The sequence below is a fragment of the Montipora capricornis genome, chromosome 8 (assembly GCF_036669925.1).
Source record: "Montipora capricornis isolate CH-2021 chromosome 8, ASM3666992v2, whole genome shotgun sequence".
Taxonomy (NCBI): Eukaryota; Metazoa; Cnidaria; class Anthozoa; order Scleractinia; family Acroporidae; genus Montipora; species Montipora capricornis.
Window position 1 is genome coordinate 47,450,534 of NC_090890.1, and position 17,669 is coordinate 47,468,202.

General features: G+C 42.2%; 1 protein-coding gene across 2 annotated transcripts in view; it reads right to left on the minus strand.

Annotated features, from left to right (window-relative positions):
- LOC138060282 (myosin heavy chain, striated muscle-like) overlaps positions 1-17,669 on the minus strand; it is a 55,761-nt gene that overhangs the window by 1,397 nt on the left and 36,695 nt on the right. The window contains exons 33-48 of one of the 2 annotated variants that reach the window (XM_068906024.1): positions 16,653-16,838; positions 14,855-15,051; positions 14,182-14,314; positions 13,542-13,679; positions 13,049-13,127; positions 11,831-11,946; positions 10,615-10,739; positions 10,458-10,530; positions 9,199-9,267; positions 8,789-8,839; positions 8,085-8,213; positions 6,791-6,991; positions 5,896-6,066; positions 3,975-4,175; positions 3,059-3,223; positions 655-706 (exon numbers count right to left, since the gene is read on the minus strand). In XM_068906024.1, coding sequence (XP_068762125.1) covers positions 668-706; positions 3,059-3,223; positions 3,975-4,175; positions 5,896-6,066; positions 6,791-6,991; positions 8,085-8,213; positions 8,789-8,839; positions 9,199-9,267; positions 10,458-10,530; positions 10,615-10,739; positions 11,831-11,946; positions 13,049-13,127; positions 13,542-13,679; positions 14,182-14,314; positions 14,855-15,051; positions 16,653-16,838 — 2,073 coding nt within the window. In that variant the 3' untranslated portion in view covers positions 655-667. The remainder of the gene's footprint in view (positions 1-654; positions 707-3,058; positions 3,224-3,974; positions 4,176-5,895; positions 6,067-6,790; positions 6,992-8,084; positions 8,214-8,788; positions 8,840-9,198; positions 9,268-10,457; positions 10,531-10,614; positions 10,740-11,830; positions 11,947-13,048; positions 13,128-13,541; positions 13,680-14,181; positions 14,315-14,854; positions 15,052-16,652; positions 16,839-17,669) is intronic. The other variant, XM_068906023.1, reaches the window with a different exon arrangement.

The following is a 17,669-nucleotide window of genomic DNA, read 5'->3' on the forward strand; positions in this document are numbered from 1 at the left end:
ACGGCAAACCAGTTTTAATACTTAACAAAAGATTCCGTGGTTATAACCAAACAGTTTTTACGTTATAGCTGTCAAGAACGTTCGAGTGTGCAAATGCAAGAAGACAGAGAAGTGTGCAGTGGAATTCCAAATTCACCTTTAGAACTACTTTGTAAGTTCGTAAATTAGACTGTGGTTCGAGAGATTGTCCGAAAATACCCGCCCAGCTACAAACAATGGAAAGGTTCAGCAACTTTTCTCAGAAATAAAGATTTACGTTTTTAAGTGTTACATGGAGCCAGGGAAGTAAAGGACGATGAGAACATACGATGGAACGACTGATCGTTAGCGGAATAAGGCTGCAGAAGGCGATTTGAGTGAGGAGTGCAAGCCAGAAGGTACAGAATCGACGAACCGTGAGGATGGAGTTACGAGTGTTCGTGGAAATGTGTTTCATTGACCCGTACGAGAAATGGAACACTTGAGATACGAGTTCCATGGCTGCGAGGAGCGAAATGTCTCTCTGGGGGCGTAATGACTCACTTGGCGAGACCTTACTGGGCGAGCTGTGTGTGCGAAATGACACAATGGAAGGTCTTTGAGATCGTAAAGGAGTGCGTTTAAGTACGTTGGTACGGGTTGACGTGATTCAGCGACTGACGATGCATCAGTTACCTCAGAACTCTGTTTAATCTTCACCGCCTGCGGGAGTTGGACTGCGCACTCTCTGTGGCATAAAGTATGCCGAATTAATACAAGTACTGGTTAAAGTTAAGTTAAAGATAAATATTAATGGGGCATGGAAAGCAAATTTAAATGATGGATCAGTGATTGGAAATGAGGTGCGAGACCGGCGAACACTGGAAGAAAAAAGAGAAAGTGCCACAATGAGATGTGGTAGACAAACAGACAAGCGACGTCTGTTAGTAAGTGTTAAAATAACCAAAATTTCGTTTCATCAAAGTTGTTGATAAAGGAAAATTAATCACTGAAAGAAGGATTTGTGAGCTAAAAAAAAGGTACAAGTACAAGCCACTGAGGTCAAAAGTGAACATAATTGGTACTTCCCGAAAGAATTATTACGGTGGCGTTAAGATTTAGCTTTACGTGATTGTGAAATTATGAGAACCGTGACGAAGTCGAGACAAGGTCGACGAAAAGAGCCGAGTTTGCGTGACGAATGCAGGATGCAGCAGGCAATCCTCGAAGCGTAAATGAAAGACAAAGCAATTACTACAATTGGTGGTCAAAGCAGGCTGGGAGCGCAAAGAATCTGCTGTCAAGCGTGCCCCCTCTTGTTGCGCTTAATTTAGTGCAGTGTTCGAGACCAGCAAAGTCCTCGGGTTAAGCGGATTACGACTATTTTCCACCTCCCATGATTATGAACACGACTGAAATTAAAACATCGGTAAATGGGATTCGTGATCAAGTCCATGCGCAGTCGTTGTTAAGTACAGTGGTTTTCAGCGACGTTGACAGAGTTCACCAAAGAATGAAAACTAAATGACACACGTCAATCAAAAAACGGACAAAGAGCAAAGAGGAAGGAGCCTTAAAAAATGCTGATGCAATGAGCAAAGCAAAAGGTAAGTCGTGAGCCAATTTCTGTGAGAATGTAAAGTAACCAAAGAGAGGGAGCTTGAGGAAAGCAAAGGCAGCGCGAAAGGCTTGATTCGGCTCCCAGTGGGAGCCAGTTTGCAACAGTGCTGAGTAAACACTCGTACAATGGCGACACCCTAAAGCAAACAACGAATTCGTCAATGGACCATCAAGCTTCATTAAATCGCTGTAAGTTGACAAAGGGAGGTCAAATATAAGGGGAGGGAGTGAGGGTTTATGAAGGCAATGTGCCAATGTTCTGCAGGAATGAGACAGGCCAACTGGGAGGTTCGGTGAAGAGGTCATATTTACCTTAAGAACATTCTTTTGAAAGGGATTTGTTTTGTAACCAATGCTTCATTGCACAAGAACAGTTAACTATGCCAATCAAGTTTTAGTCTTGTTCAAGCAGCCAATTGCTTTTCCGTCACAAATTGAGCGATTTTTGTGCCAATTTCGTCCTTCGAGCTGAACTTGCGATACTGCGGCACCATATAGGTATTGATTGATCTTCGGAAGCTACTCAATTAGCGCCTCTTTGATTCTTGATTTAATTATGTAAAGTAAATCAATGATCCGTCAACAAAGATTACCTTTATTTAAATATATTGCCACAACTGGCTGTTAACGTTATTTTGTTCGATGTACAGACTGCGACACCTAACAATAACTGGCACCAACACACGAAAATTCATTGAAACTAACTCACACTTTATTCCACGAAACAGTGGTAAAAGAAAAAGCTTGTTTTGCGCTTAATAATTTTTTTTTTCTTGGATTAAGTCGGTGTTATCGCCATTAACAGTGGTACCGACGGGGTTTTTCCCAGTATCCCCGTTAGGGAGAACTGAGGAGTAATCGGTAAGGACGCTTTTTGCCCGCATCGGTTTCCCATAGCACCAGTAAAGAAAGACCAACAAACGGCAGAAACCGCACAAAACCAGAGTTTTAAGATTAAGATGAAAGCGTATATAAAAAACAAAGAATTTAAGAAGGAAACCAAAAGATAACGACCGCGGTTGAAGGATGTCATAACTTTTTCCTAATACTGGGACAAACTGACTCAGGCAAAATAAAGAAATTGAGAGAATTGACTTTCCGAAGTTCAAGCCTCAAAGAGAAGGACAAGAATGTCCACAGTTAACACAGAAGTATGGAAACAATGATTCTAACTGATTCCGTTAAAGTAAAGGAATAGGGCGAACTGACTTTCCGTTGTTCAAGCCTTAAAAGAAGGACAAGAATCCACAGTTGAGACAAAAGTATGGACATAATGCCGCAGGAATGTCGCTCGAGATCAAACAGCATGGGCGAAATGACTTTCCCGGCATAATTGAAGTGAAATGATGGTGACGATGTTTTTATTATGAAGATAAGAATACTCCTACGTCAAGTCAACAGGAGAAGGGGAAATTAGTGAATTTAACCCTGCTGGATAGGAAGAATATTTATAATGCGTGGGTGAGTAAAGTCTAGAGACCTCTCTTGACGTCTGCCTGCCAACTGCTCCACCACCCCCGCTGGCACGGGCGCGGCTGCGTGCCTTGTTCAGAGCGCTCTCGGCGGTCTCTGCTCGGTCCTCAGCGTCCTCCAAGTCTTTCTGCAGCTTACGCGATTTGGCGAGGTACTGAGCACAAAGGGTCTCCTAAAGAAATAATAATAAAAAAGCAGTGAGTTTTAATGGGAAGCGCGGTGGAAAGCCTGCGTGCCTCATGAAAGAAAGGTCACAATATTGCTCCCGGAGACCTGTTTTCCAAAAGCTCCGAAAAGTCTTAAGGATAGTCGAGACTGCTTTTGTCAATATTAAAATGTACCAAATATTAGGATACGAATCGACTCCCGCAAACGAGCACTCGAATTTTTTACAAGTATCCTCCAGTCACCGCCAGTGGGGATTGAATGACAAGGTTTCGCGTACAATCCCCTTATTCTGAAATGCTGGCCTTGCCTTTTTTGCTTATAACCAAAAAAGAATTTAAAACTGAAACAATCCCTGCAATGAAACGTCTTTTTAGATAAAGAAGGAATTTCGGGACGCGCAAAGCACCCTGAAAAGGGCCTCGAGACAACGGCATTGAAAGCATTCGCTCTTTTAGGAGTCAGAACTGGGTCCGTGATAAACATGGCAGAGGGATATGCGAGTTATTTTAGGCAGCTCAATTACTCGTTGCGATCGATTGAAAAGCGAGAAAAACGACTTGGTTGAACGATGCATTTCAGCCTACAAACAGGCCTTCTTGCTGGAAACAAAAGCAACCAGATCCCTTGGGAACTCAGCGCCTGTGTTTAAGAGCGAGGTAAAGAACGTTCTCGAAGCTTGCTGACTCGTGTCTCGCGAGCCACACGAGCGTAAAAAAGGGAAAAGAGCCACCCGCGAAAAAAGCAAAAGTTCTTACCGCTTCTTCCTGGTTGTTTTTGGTAGCTTTGATCTTCTTGTTGAGACGGTCTATCTGGTCCTTGCTGTGCTGTAGGTTTTTCTGGTCTTCCTCCTGTTGCTGTGCCATATCTTTCATACGCCTTTCTAATTTCTTGGAGTTCTTTTGCACCTCTGAACTGCGTCTGGTCTCGTTGTCGAGGTCCACTTCCAACTCCCTGCACTGGTACAAATGACACGACACAAGGTAAGTTGCCAGGTAAAAGAATTGTTTGTTCAAAAGCGCGCGGTTAGAGCGGTTTTCAAATAAGTGTCGTAAAACCAAAACCAAAGTAATTACTTTGGCCAATCAAAAAGGACGGAAACAATCCAGTAAACCAATCAAAACTCGAAGTAATTACACATAGCCCACACAAAGCGCAGGAAAATGTGCACGCGCGAGCCACGATTGGTTTTGGTTTCACTTCTGATTGGTTGAAAAAAATGGCGCGAGGACTTTCAACCAATCACTGAGTGACGTAATCATAAACCAAAGTAATTCACTAATTACTTTCGAAACTCAATTGAAAACCACTCTATAAGCAAGAGGATTTGTTTAACAGCTGATTGCAATCCATCCAGTAAAACTGAGAGGACTGCCATATACAAGTACAGCTATCACATTGGGAAAAGGCTTTGACGTTTGTCCGTGAAGGTTTCGTATTTGCGCGCAAGGACAAACGGAGGCGGATGTTTGAAATAAAACTGACTACCAAAGGTATCTCATTTTTAATAGTTTCTTTCTCCCTTTTCATAACTTGCGCGATAGCTGAAAACTTCGCTCTGAGTTAATGACATCTCAGATAGAACGCGAGCAGTAATCGTCCAAATTAGCGGGCCCAAATTTTACACTACAGCCCGATAATTTTAAAAGCGAGTTTAACAAACGACGAAGGCTACAGGGACGTTAAAACACGAAAAAAAATTCATGCTGCACGTACTCTGCATAGAGCAGTTTTCAAATAACTATCGAAAGTAATTATGCGACTGCAACTGCTTCGCTTGATGACTGGGTTAAAAATCTCGCGCCAGTTTATTAACCACTGAAACAATGAAAAGCAAACCAAAACCAATCACTACTTGCACGCGCGACTTTTCCCGCGCTTTGAGCAAGTTACATGGAAATGCTACGATTTTGGATTGGTTCATTTGGCTGTTTGCACGTGCTGATTGGTCGAAGTAATTACTCTGGTATTTGTTTTTAAAAACCGCTCTCGCAACGGCGTGAAACGGCAACGTGAGCATGAAATCGAGGATCTCTCATTTTATATTTTCACTCTGAAACCACTCTTACCAATTTATTTTTAGGATAATTCACCCATACTATGTGACATGAACGAGATTTAATAATCACGAAAGACTTACGATGGTGCAAAGTTATATTTTGAGGTAACATTTTCGCCAACGTTCCCATTGTAGATCTTGAAGCCTCTTGAAGAAACAGCAGGCATCTTTACTAACCTCGCTTTTTACTAAGGGCGTTGCAAGTTGCAGCTCCTAGATTTTTGCAGTTTCATTTGTGGCCCTTAAGGCGCCCGAAAACGAGGAAACATTGTTTCCCCGAAATGTTTCCTGGGCGCGCAAACGAGGAAACATTTGCTGAGGAAGCAAATTTTGCTTCCGCAAAAAATCTCCTGGGGACGCGAACGGGGAAACATTTGCTTCGGCAACAATATTTCGTCGTTTCCGGGCGCCTTTTTGATTCGCACTCGCAGTTGAAATGGACAGAAGGCGAAACGTAACATACAAGTAAGGCCTGAGAAAACGATGACAACTAGAGATACGAGTTATTTCATTAACCGTTTTCGACAGCTGAGCAGCAAATTTTAATCTGGCGTTTGCTCAGTTTTCCCTAAACGCCACGCTTCTCTTTCTCTCTGCCTCTCATTTCTCGACTTTCTTACCCGTTGCTCCAGTTTCTTGATTTGATTCTTAAGTGCCTTGCCTCCTTGGGCCTCGAGCTCTTCAAGTTTAAGTTCTAGTTCTTTGACTCGACGCTCGGCTGATTGGCGGCCGCGGTCTGCATTGTTGTAGCGATCCTGGGATTGAGCCAGCTCTTGTTGCATACGCTGGAACTGTTGATTACAAGGTAAGTAGTGTGTCACAGTTCTACGACAGAAAATCGTGGAATATATAGATATCTTAACCCTTTCTGATATATAGATATCTTAACCCTTTCTGATATATAGATATCTTAACCCTTTCTGTCTAACGCCAGACGATTTTACTCGTCAATGGGGAACCCCTCGGGGCTTAAAGGCTTAAACAAAATGAACGAGTGAAGTGCAGTTTAGCGAGGGAGTCCTATGTTAAACAGCTGATTCCCACCGTGTTCGATTACTAATACTGCACTATGAACCTTGTACATGCAGTTCATAAAGAAAGCGAAATGACGAGGCGAAAAGAGTGAAACATGTTTGTTACTAGTTGAAACATTCACCTTTGTGAAGAAAAACATTTAAGTTTCGGTGCACTTTGTCGACAAACTATGCTTTGAAGAGGTTTTCTCGGTGATGAGATGAAATTCAACAAATTAGACCAATGGTAAAGAAATTTGTGGAAACAAACGTTGTCCTTACAGGTTGTCAAGCTGGTAACTTGAAGGCCCACATTCGCCCAAAAGTCATTGCTCACCGTGACTGGATTTCGTGTAACACAAAATTACCAAAATAGCTGACATGTTTCCCGGGTGATTCGCATGAGTGCACTTAGCCAATCAGATCATGCATTTGGACAAGTCGTAAATGAATTTGAAAACAAACAAACGACCGGAATGACTTTATGGAGGTTTGAGTTTACCTCAATCGCAGCTTTTTTAGCCCGGTCGTCGGCATTTTTAGCTTCGTTCTCCAGATCTTCTGCCTCTTCTTGCAAGGTGGCAATAGAACCTTCCAGTTTTTTCTTTGCTTGAACCAATGCATTGTTCGCATTTGTGGCTTGCGTCAAGTTATCCATCGCCTCTTGTCGCTCATGGTCCATCTGCTTTCGGAGACGCTCGGCCTGGGGTTATACAAACATAAAAGTTGGGCTTCAAACGGAGAATGAACATGAATGAACACATGAATTTAAGGAAAGTTTTTTATTTCAGAGCGTGACCAAAATCATGACACGAAGAAAGAGCAAGCGTTGTCTATAACTTTGTCGCAATATGATTGGTTTATTTCTCAAAATGGGCGTTCCTAATTGTTTATTACATTGCGTGACAAATTGACGCGAGCATGTCGCGTACAGCGTTGTCTAGACTCTCATCGACAACGGCAAACTAGCCAATCAGATTGCGAGATTACAAGCAATTGTGGTAAAAAGCTACTTTGACAATGTTATGACGAAATTCATGAACAATAACAGGTCAGACGCATGAAAAACTGACATCAAATTGTTAGCTTGAATAAAAACTCTGTCACCCGAGGATCCCACGTACTTTTGATGCTTCTGTTTGATACATCAACAACCACCTCTAGTTTACTTTTATACTCGTACCCTCGTATTTTGCTGAAGTGAATTGATGGAATTTAACTAAAATGGCTTACGAGGTATCCGGGGTAGCAATAGCAGCAAGTGGAGCCGTAAAAGAAAACATTTGTGAAAGCAACAATTCTTATTTAAAAAGATTGGGGAAAGGTAAACAAACACAAAAGCAATTAAGTGAATGAATAACTAAACACTAAAAATCGCGGCCCAAAATCCCGAAATGAAATTCAAAAGTTCTCTTTCAAAATCATATGGCCTGTCCAAGAGCGGCACCAAAGGTATACGTTTGGCAAAGACTCCTCTAGTTTGGTGAAAGTCTACGCTCAAAGAAGGAAGGTTGGAATGAATCAGCAAATACAAAAAGAAGCAGAGATGGGCAAAAATTGAACAAGATTAAAATGGATTGAGATTGGATTTTTTTGAAAACAGTTCAGCCAAACAGTTTTTGAAAGTTTATCTCCGTTGTTTGTAACTTAATTATGCATGCTTGGCAAACATTTTTTGCCAGGAAGCTTTGATTTGTGTTGTTTAAAAGAAAGTTCTGGGTTAAGGTTAAGTTGCATAGCGAGTAAACGGTAAAACTAAAATGACCTGCACTTCCGAGGCACAGTGCAAAATTTACCTGTTCTAGTTGGTTGCGCAGATCCTCTAATTCTGATTGGATTTCACCCACGCGGCGCTCCGCCTTCGACGCCGCTTCGCGGGCATCGTCTCGACCACGTTGCTCATCGTCCACCATCATCTGTAAATCCTACAAACAGCACAGAAAAAAAAAAACTGAACACTTGAGCTAAACAGTCCTCATTTTTGCAAGAATTTTGCGGCCCTGGCGTGCAACAGATTCACCGACTTACGAACACTTGCCTACTGCGTTTTCTTGGAGGAAATCCAAACGCGCGTTTTGGAATGAAAACCAGATTTTTCGAAAATTTAATCTTACGAATCCACACCTAAAGGCAGGCAGAACTCTTATATTGGCGGCCTTAAAATGCTTAGAGACTCTTCTATACTCTTTACGAACAAAATTTGAAAAAAAAAATCGATCCAATTATGAGGCCACTTGATCGGCTATTTACAGATTTCCCAATCCGGTCAAAATTTGCAGTATTCCTGATGCAACGACTTTCTCCATTGAAAGGTTTGGAGACTGTGGTTGTGATCAGTGGAAGGCACCCGTGAATAAGAACTCTTTCCGAATTCCAGCGGTTGTTGCCGATGACAAAACCTTTTTCTCCTATCACCCTTTCCCTTGTTCAGAAAAATCCACCTTATTTCGGAAACTGAATCAGGATACGGACCTTCCCAAGGAAAACCCAAGACACTGACCTTTACTTGCTGTTGCAGTTTCTTCAAGTTCTTCTGGAATTCTCCGTTGGCCTACAAAGGAAAGAAAAGGGATAAACTAAAAATCTTCCTTACGAAGATAGCATTATTCACCCCTCCCATCCTTGTCCTTTATTCTTGTTTTTTCGTACCCCAAGGCAAAAGCGCTTGGCTATTACGATGAAATAAACACAAATATTGATTCTGTTGACTACCTAGTTTCGCGGCCCAAATCCCTCGTTTAGGGCATGCCAAGTACAACAAATTGTTCTTTGTCAAACTTATCGTTTATTAATCAAGTCCACTTGAATTGGAATGTTGTCGCCTAAAAGAGTTACTGTTCTGTACTGCGAACAGAACAGAAAGGTTACCAGCTAGGCAAGCAATGGGCGTGGAAAACAGCGTCATTTTACCTTCAAAGCGTTGTCCAAGTTGATTTCCAGTTCATTGTTAGCAGCGTCCAAGCCTTTCTTCGCACGCATCTGAAATGAGAATTTATTGTCAAATGAAAGAATGAGGACGGTTAGAAATGGATTCTTCACTCATTCAGGAAAGTTATGCCGTGTCTTGAACTTGCATGTCATCCCTGAAAGCGCCGACGAAAACTCTTCGAAAGCGCCGAGACTTTTAGAGTCGATTTTTGGTGTCATAATTCCTTTGAGTTTTCAACCTACCACGTTTCATGGCATTAACCTTTGAAATGCTTCGCATTTCCTCTCTTGGGAAACCTCTTGTTGCATTCAAGTAATTACTTACTGGCCCCATGGCCAAAGGTAAGGTAAGGACTTCTAGGCCAACTTTGACGAAGCCTATGTAACTTAATAGATTACACAGCGGCCATGTTGAGTCCAGAGGGATTAAAAACTTTTGTTTTTGCCCACCGGAACTCGTTTCCAACCATTTCAACTTGAGGCTCGGGGTACGAAATCTATTGCCTATCGCCAATATGGCTACCGCGCGGATAAGGCCCATTTGTAGACATAATAATTATTTGTTCTTCAATTATTTTTTTCACAGTTCCGAGGTTCGTCTTATCATATACGTGTATGGTAAGCTCGTTGACTGGCACCGGGCGAAAGGTCAACTGAAAAAGTTCCCAAGGCAGGATTCGAACCTACGACCTCCGTAAGACCCGCCACCCATCGAGCTGCAAGAGCTCCGCGGGCTCTAAATACACGTGCATGTTCCACGATTTCTAACGAGCTTTTCGCTCTTCCCGTGTATATTTTTTTAGAGAATGTTAGCATCGGCAACGAGCGCGAGTACGAGAACAAGTACAACTTGTACTCGTTCTCGAAGTCGCGCTCCACGGGATTTAAGAAAGAGTATAACACGAGTTCCAGTCTGAAGGTAATACTATCATGGGAACAAATTCACATTTCGGCGCCAGTTTTGAATGAGTTGCTGGTGTTTCCATTTTTTTTTTCTAGTGGAAGTCCTTTACAGTTAACGGCGAAAAGCAAACGCAATTTCCTTTTGACAAACTCGTACTTTCCGCTCCGACTTTTTGATGTTAAGTCGTTGCAGACCAACTTGCCGGGACGAGTCGTTGAGCAAGCCGGGCTGCGCAGTACGGATGCGCAGTAATCAAAATCCTCGAACTCGTAGTCGAAGTCACACTCGTTGTCGATGCTAACATTTTGTATTGATTGACTTTAAACAATAGATTTACCAAGTCGCTCTTGGACTTGACTTCGGTTTCCAAGGAAGCTTGCAGACTCTCCAGTTGGCGAGCATGGTTCTTGCTAAAAGATTGAAAATTGATATAAAACGTCATAAGCACATACAAACTGTTTAAAAACAAGGACACATCAGTGCCGCATGCATACCGTAGGTTGTCAAGCTCCTCGTCTTTGTCAGCGATCCTCTTATCCGCTTCTTGTTTGTACTGATTCAGTTCAAGCTGAGCCCGCGTCACTTTAGACTCCTCGGCTTCCAGAGCTGCTTCGACTTCCTATAATACAGAGCAGAGTGTGACGTAGATAGCCACTCACAGAGCTCGTAGGGCATTTGTGAGAGCCAATAAGATCTGCGCCAGAAATGCAGTTTCTTAATGAAGTGGTTTAAGGTATTTTTTTCATCTAATTCACGTGGTTGCTGATAAAATGACCCATCCACACCAAAGCGTTTTCCGTTGACAGGAATCATTTGTGTGCGTTTTTGCACACCAGCAACACAACAATCCCCGAAAAAGCCGACGAAAGCGAAGTATTTTGAAAACGTCTTTAAAAGGGGAGAACTGTAAACGCATCGTTTGGACAGGCGCAAACGGAGACATTTAGGAAAAATGCCATCAAAGCGTAGCAATTTTTCAAAACGCATGGGCGTGGACGTGTGGATAAGAAGGGTTTCGTAAAAAGCGTTCACGATTTCGAGCGTTGTAGTGTAGAAAGGCTGGCACAAAATGAAAACGCTAACGTGGACCCAGTTTTTTTCATTTTGAGCGATGAAAACAAGAGGAAACGTTCCAACAATAGAATCCTGTACCGTGCCCGAGAAGAACACAGCCATGTGCAAAATCATTAGATTCGGCACATGTAAAATGCGACGTTTAAAACGGGCCATAGATACCAATGCTACAACGTACAATTGCTGGTGGACGAACAAAAGGACCCAATGAGAGATCTTTTGGTTTCGTCTACCAACATGGCGGTGATGACGTAATATGAAAACCACCTATACTTAGAAAAGCTCAAACTTAGCCGTAGCCGTCGTGGTTTCTAAAACTCCTTAATACCGAAAATGGATGGGGCGAATTCCATCGCAGATCGAGCCTACTGGAATTAGGGACTTCCGTAGTGATGCACTTGAATCTTATCAAATGCAAATTGTTTTCGCGCGTGAGCTAACATCGCCTACTCTCGCAACCTGGCCCGGGTTGCTCGAAGCATGGTTAGCGCTAACCAGCGTTAAATACCATGGAAACCTATAGGTTTTGATACCTCTTAACCAACGGTTAGCGCTAACCGGGCTTCGAGCAAGCGGCCCCTGGAAAACACGAATGTCGTTTATTGTGGTGACAACGTCAATGTTGACAGGCATTACCTCCAAGTTGCTCTGTAGTTCATCCTTCTCCATTTCTAACCTCTTCTTAGCCTTCTCGATTTCCACAACAGACTTGCCTCCCTCTCCAAGCTGCTCCGCCAATTCCGCAATTTCGGCTGATGGATTAAAGTTTCAAACAACTTTAAGCGTCAGCGGGTCGACATGAAAGGGTGTTTTGCCGGGGAGAGGGGTAGGCGCGAAGAGGGAGGGAGAATCTCCAGAGAACTTTTTTTGGACAATAATTTAAAGACAAAGGCTCGTTTTTAAAGAAATAGAGCAGCCCACCCCCACCAACTTGACGTTTGTCGTCGTCAAAAATGGCCGCCAAATATAGAGACCGAGGTTGTACTTTCTATTCTTTCGCGGCGATTTTCAATGTCAGCGATCTTACAACTGTAAGACAAGCAGTACTTCCGAATCTAATACTGTCAACTCTTCGCTAGATCAGTTTTCAATTGAGTGTCGAAAGCAATTAGGTAATTGCTTTAGTTTATGATTACTTAACTCAGTGATTGGTTCAAAGTTCTCGCGCCATTTTTTCAACCAAACAGAAGTGAAACCAAAACCAATCGTGGCTCGCACGTGCACATTTTCCCGCGCTTTGTGTGGGCTATGTGTAATTACTTCGGGTTTTGATTGGTTTACTGGATTGTCTCCGTCCTTTTTGATTGGCCAAAGTAATGACTTTGGTTTTGGTTCTACGAAACTCGATTGAAACTCGCTCAAATGGACACTCTCGTAAGAGGACAACTTCACTTACTTAATTCCCCATTTTACCTTCCAGTCAACCTCTGTATTTATATATTCCCGAAAGCCGACGCTCTTTCGTAAACGGAAGCGGACACTTTTGAAAATGAAAATTTAAATTTTCTTTTGTTTGCGGTCTCTCTTAAGCGTACACCTCACTTCTAATAATTGACTTCTGGCAATGAAATTTGTCTTTAATTTGTAATACAAACAAAACTATGACCTTTGATAGTGCAACAGAAGAATGGGGTCGGTTTCGTCAAATATCTCCATTTCTTCGCGGGAGGCAAGCTGTCCGTTCGTTTAACATGAACAAGAGTACAACATGTATTTGTAGTGTCACGTTATGGGAATAATTCTCGTAAGCGGACAGCTCTACAAACGGACACTTTCTCCAATTCCCGATGTGTCCGCTTAAGAGAGAGTTGACTGTTCTATCAATGTAAAGCAAGTTCAAGTTAAGTTGCCAACCTTCGAGGGTCTTCTTTTCTCTCTTCATAAGTTCCATTTGCTCACTCATTTCATCATTCAAGCCTTTAAGCTTGAACATCTAAGGAAAAAAAAGAGTTTGTCGTTTGATGATATAATGTATGAAGCAGTTTTGTTGTTAGCGTCTTTGGAAGCAACCCTCATGTATTGGGTATGATGTATTGGAATTGAATTGATGCGAGTGAAGTTAGTTATCGTACATTGACGCATACATCTCGGAGTTAACACGACGAATGATAGATTTAAATGGAATCCCCGCTCCAGCGGATTCCACGACCGTAGTTGCAATTAGTTTCAGTCCGAGGTGACACGGCAGACCTAAAATGCTGAGTTGTCTGGTCCGGCTTTCGAATACTGGACAAATGCGAGTTCTTTTACACTTAACCCTTTGTTATTTTCAAGCACGTTTCATTTCGTGCACTGACAAATGGCTTCTTCGTGGCTATTAGCAAGGGTCAAAATTTCATCGACTAACCTCTGTGGAATAATTGCGAGCTTCTTTCTGAGCATTGTCCACCTCAGCTTGCAGGTCATCACACCTTAGCTTCCACTCATTTATTTGCTGGTCGAATTTCTTCTGCTTCTTCTCCAAGTTGGAAGCAGCCGTCTGAGCCTGTGAGAAGAAAAAGTTGTCATTCGCGACCTATTTGAAGCTTGATCTCTCCAGTGGGAGTGTATCTGAATTGCCTGACAAAAATTTAAGGTTACGTCAAGATAAAAATAAACCAATGGTCAATAAGCAAGACAGCTCAATTGTACAACCAACTTTCAATACCAAGCTCCTTCAGGTCTCCCGCAACTCACTGATAGACAGTCCGCTGCTGTTCGGAGCATTCCGATTTTCGTCCGAGTATGTTCGGACCTAGTCTGCGAAAGCATCCGGGTTTTTTTCGGCTCTAGTTTCACCCGCCGAGCAATTTCTTTTCGGGCTCGGTTTCGCAGACGCTTTTTCTCAGTGGGTAAAACTAAAGCGGAAAAAAACCGGATGCTCTCGCAGGCTAGCCCGAACCATGACCGATAACAACATCTCTTCATTCACTCGTCAAAAAAAAAACAAAAAACAAAAAACATTCAACTCGCTCGTGTTAAAGCCAATGATACACGCATTATCGAACCTTCTCTAAGTCAATGAGAGCGTCTTCGAGATCGGAGTTGAGCCGGTTCTTGGCCTTCTCAGCACTACTGGCTTTCTGACTGGCACTGGAAAGGGCCTCTTCCGATTCTGTGAGCTTCTGGGTGAGCTTGCGTCTGTTGAAAGAGCGAAGAACCTTTGTTAGGTACCGCTGACAAGGAGCCAAATTATTGAAAAAATCGACTCAAATGCCTGAGACTTAAATGGTAAATTTAGGTGTACCAGCCCTTCTGATTAGTCAATAGATATAAATAAGAAACAAAAACTGTACACCTTTTCCCATAATCCCTTTTATATTCCTCGCTCGAATTTGTTCTGCAAACAAAGTTACAGCCACCCAACCGGTGTAGTGTTCGTGGAGATTGATTGTCTGGTGTAAAAACCGAAGAAAAGAACTTCACTAAATTGTTGCGCCATATACCTGATATCTATCCTTTTCACATTTGATTTCAATCAACAGATACCTTTCTTTTGCCTAATTCTTTGCCGACCATCACACAGTGGCAATGATAATGCGCTCCCCGAACCCTTCCTTTACGAAACCTCTCCCCCCCCCCCCCCCTTCTCCTCCTCTTCTGGGCCCTGGCGGGGGGGGGGGGGGGGGGGGGGGGGGGTGAAGCAGGAAAAGAAAGAGAGCAATGGCAGTCTGCTCTTACTTAGAGTCCTCCAATTCGTCGAGTCTGCCAGACACTTCCTGATCGAATTTAGCTTTCATCTGAGTGACCTCCGCATTAGCTCTCATCAGCTGTTTTTGCAGATCCGCTTTTCCGTCCTCCAACTCTTCAATTTGTTCCTGCATGCTGTCAAGATCGGCTTCGGCATTCTTGAGTTTGTTCTGAACGTCGAGTTTAAGCTGATAACAAACAATAAAGTTTGAGTTCCCCTCTAACCTTCTTTCGGCAACAGTTCTTTCAGTACTGAACGCAGCATAAATCAGCCCGTCACTGATTACCCGCACTCATTAATAAAACGACCCACGCATTAAGTTGAGCGGACTAAATTGGCAATTAGGGAACTTAAGCATGCACGTTTTTGAGACGCGGACGGCAACCGGAACTGAGCTGTTTTCACTTTTAACTTGTCTTTACACAACCATATTTAAATTGCTGAGTATCTTTCCCCATTAGAGATGATTAGTATAAAAATCTGGGAGACACCACTGTCCTGGCATGCGAAATGCTCTCTTCCGGTTGCCGTCCGCGTCTCAAAAACGCGCGTGCTTAAGCTCCCTAATAATGTTAAACTAGGGCCGGGTGGCACTAGGCTACAAAAAAAATCATCACGAACTCCCAATTTCCGAAGAAAAAAAAAAAAAAAAAAAATTAGCATACCCAATTTTTTATTCGGTATTCTAACAAAAAAATCGGCCTGTCTGGAGGCAAGACACTGGCTTCTGTGAAGTTTGGTAGAGTTTGTTAGGTTCTCGCGCTTTAGTTACACTCGTCCAAGTTTTGCGGATGACCAAGTTTTTTTTGCAAAGCAAATAAAAATCCGGTAATGCGCGACCGGGCCGTAAGACAGACTGTTAAAAGATAAAAACATGAGCTTTTTTAACTGATACATTTGTCTGCAGCACTCCTCCAAACAACGGAGCCAAATAAGGAGATCACAGTTAAGTGGAAGAGTTAAATATATGAATCCTCTTTCTTAACATCAACAGGGTTTTCGCTTGAGGCCGGACCTTTCAACCGGTTGTTTACCATTTCACGGTTGGCACGTTTACGCTTCTTTTTCTTTTCTTTTTGTTTTTTTAAATAGATTCAATTTAAATTTTTTCAAGAATCCATGGGCTGAAAAAACACAAGATAATCGCGCAATAAATCCTTCAAACTAACAACGCCTTATTTTGCGTACTAAACGGAATACTCGATCTGTTGGCATTTCAGACACGCGATAAGTTAATTTTTTTCCTCCAAACTCAAGAATGTAAACAGCATTTCTGAGAGTTTTATTTACAGTAATTCATAAGGGAACCAGACCTCCTTGAGGGTTCGCTTCCAGGGCACTGAAACGGAAAATAACCCTGTTCGGAACTCTCATCATCAAATCCGGTACTTTATTAAAAAGCTATCGAAAACCCTGCGTCAGAATAATTACAGTTGATATAATCGCAACTTCCCTCCATGTCTTCGTCGTTCTTGCTTGGTTTTTCTTTGGTCGCCGACTTAAGAAATCTCGAAAACACTCTTAACGGAACATGCCGCGTTAAAAGGCCATGTTGCTGACGATAAGTTTCCCTTGAATCCTGGGTAGTTCTAGTTCTTTGCGAGTATGTTGGGGAGGTAGGGAGCAAAACTACCATTTTAACATGAACCGTCAAACTGGCTATTTGCCGGCCGCAACAAAGGACTGCAACCAGCCAGAGTTCACTACAAAATTATACCATTATCAAAACAACCTATCAAAATATGTTTGGAGACGTCAGGCGAGTTAGCAAATCATTCAGTAGCTTACTCTTGTTTCTTCCTCATTGGTCCGTTTGAGTTCCTCCACGGCTGCTTCGAGGTTCTTCTTCCCTTTCAATAGTACATTGATTTTATTTTCGTATTCTTCTACTTGTTTCCCAAGATCTCCGCTCTCCTGGGTTAGACGACCACGAGAAATCTCCAGTTCAGCACTTTGTTTTTTGAGCTCTTCTAACTGCGATCAAATAAAACCATTATTATTATCATTATTGTTATTATTATCATTATCATTATCATTGTTATTATTATTATTATTATTATTATTATTATTATTATTATTATTACTATTATTATTACTACTACTATTACTATTATTATTGTTATATTTTCTTTCTTGAACTTCAAGTTTCTGGCCCTCTGATTGGCCAACTCCATCTCGGTTATCACATACCTTATGAACTTACATAGCAACGGATTCAACCGATCGTTTTTTAAATCGAAACAGCTCAGAGTTCAATTATTCAATTTGCGCTTTTTAGTAACGAGACTTTTAGTCAACTAGGCGCTAAGAGCCTCGCCGATTCGTTTACCCGATCTCATATCCAGTGGGCACAGGGAATAATTATTAAATATTCTTTTAGCTCCAAGTAAATAATCAGTACATCCCAGATCATCTTGGAGGATTGGAGAGCAGGTTTGATGCAGTGGTAAGAGCGCTCCCCTTGGGTTCCAGTTCCTTCTCAGTACTCTGCGTCATATGTGGGTTAAGTTTGTTGGTTCTCTAATCTGACTTTAAAAATTTTTATCTCCAGGGACTCCGCTTTGACCTTAAAAAAACCAACCATTCATTTGAAGGGCTGCCGACGCTCAAAACGGCAGCTCACAAATCAGTTCCTTGCAATGGTTATTTTAACTTTATTAGCTCGTTTGAGATAACAAAATTTCTAACCTGCGATTTGCTTTGCTTCGATTTTATGAAATTTGGTTTCATTTGCAGTCTCCACAATCAGTAGAGCACTTGTCCTTGGTTATGTAAGCTCGAGTTTTAATGAACAGATAGAAGAAA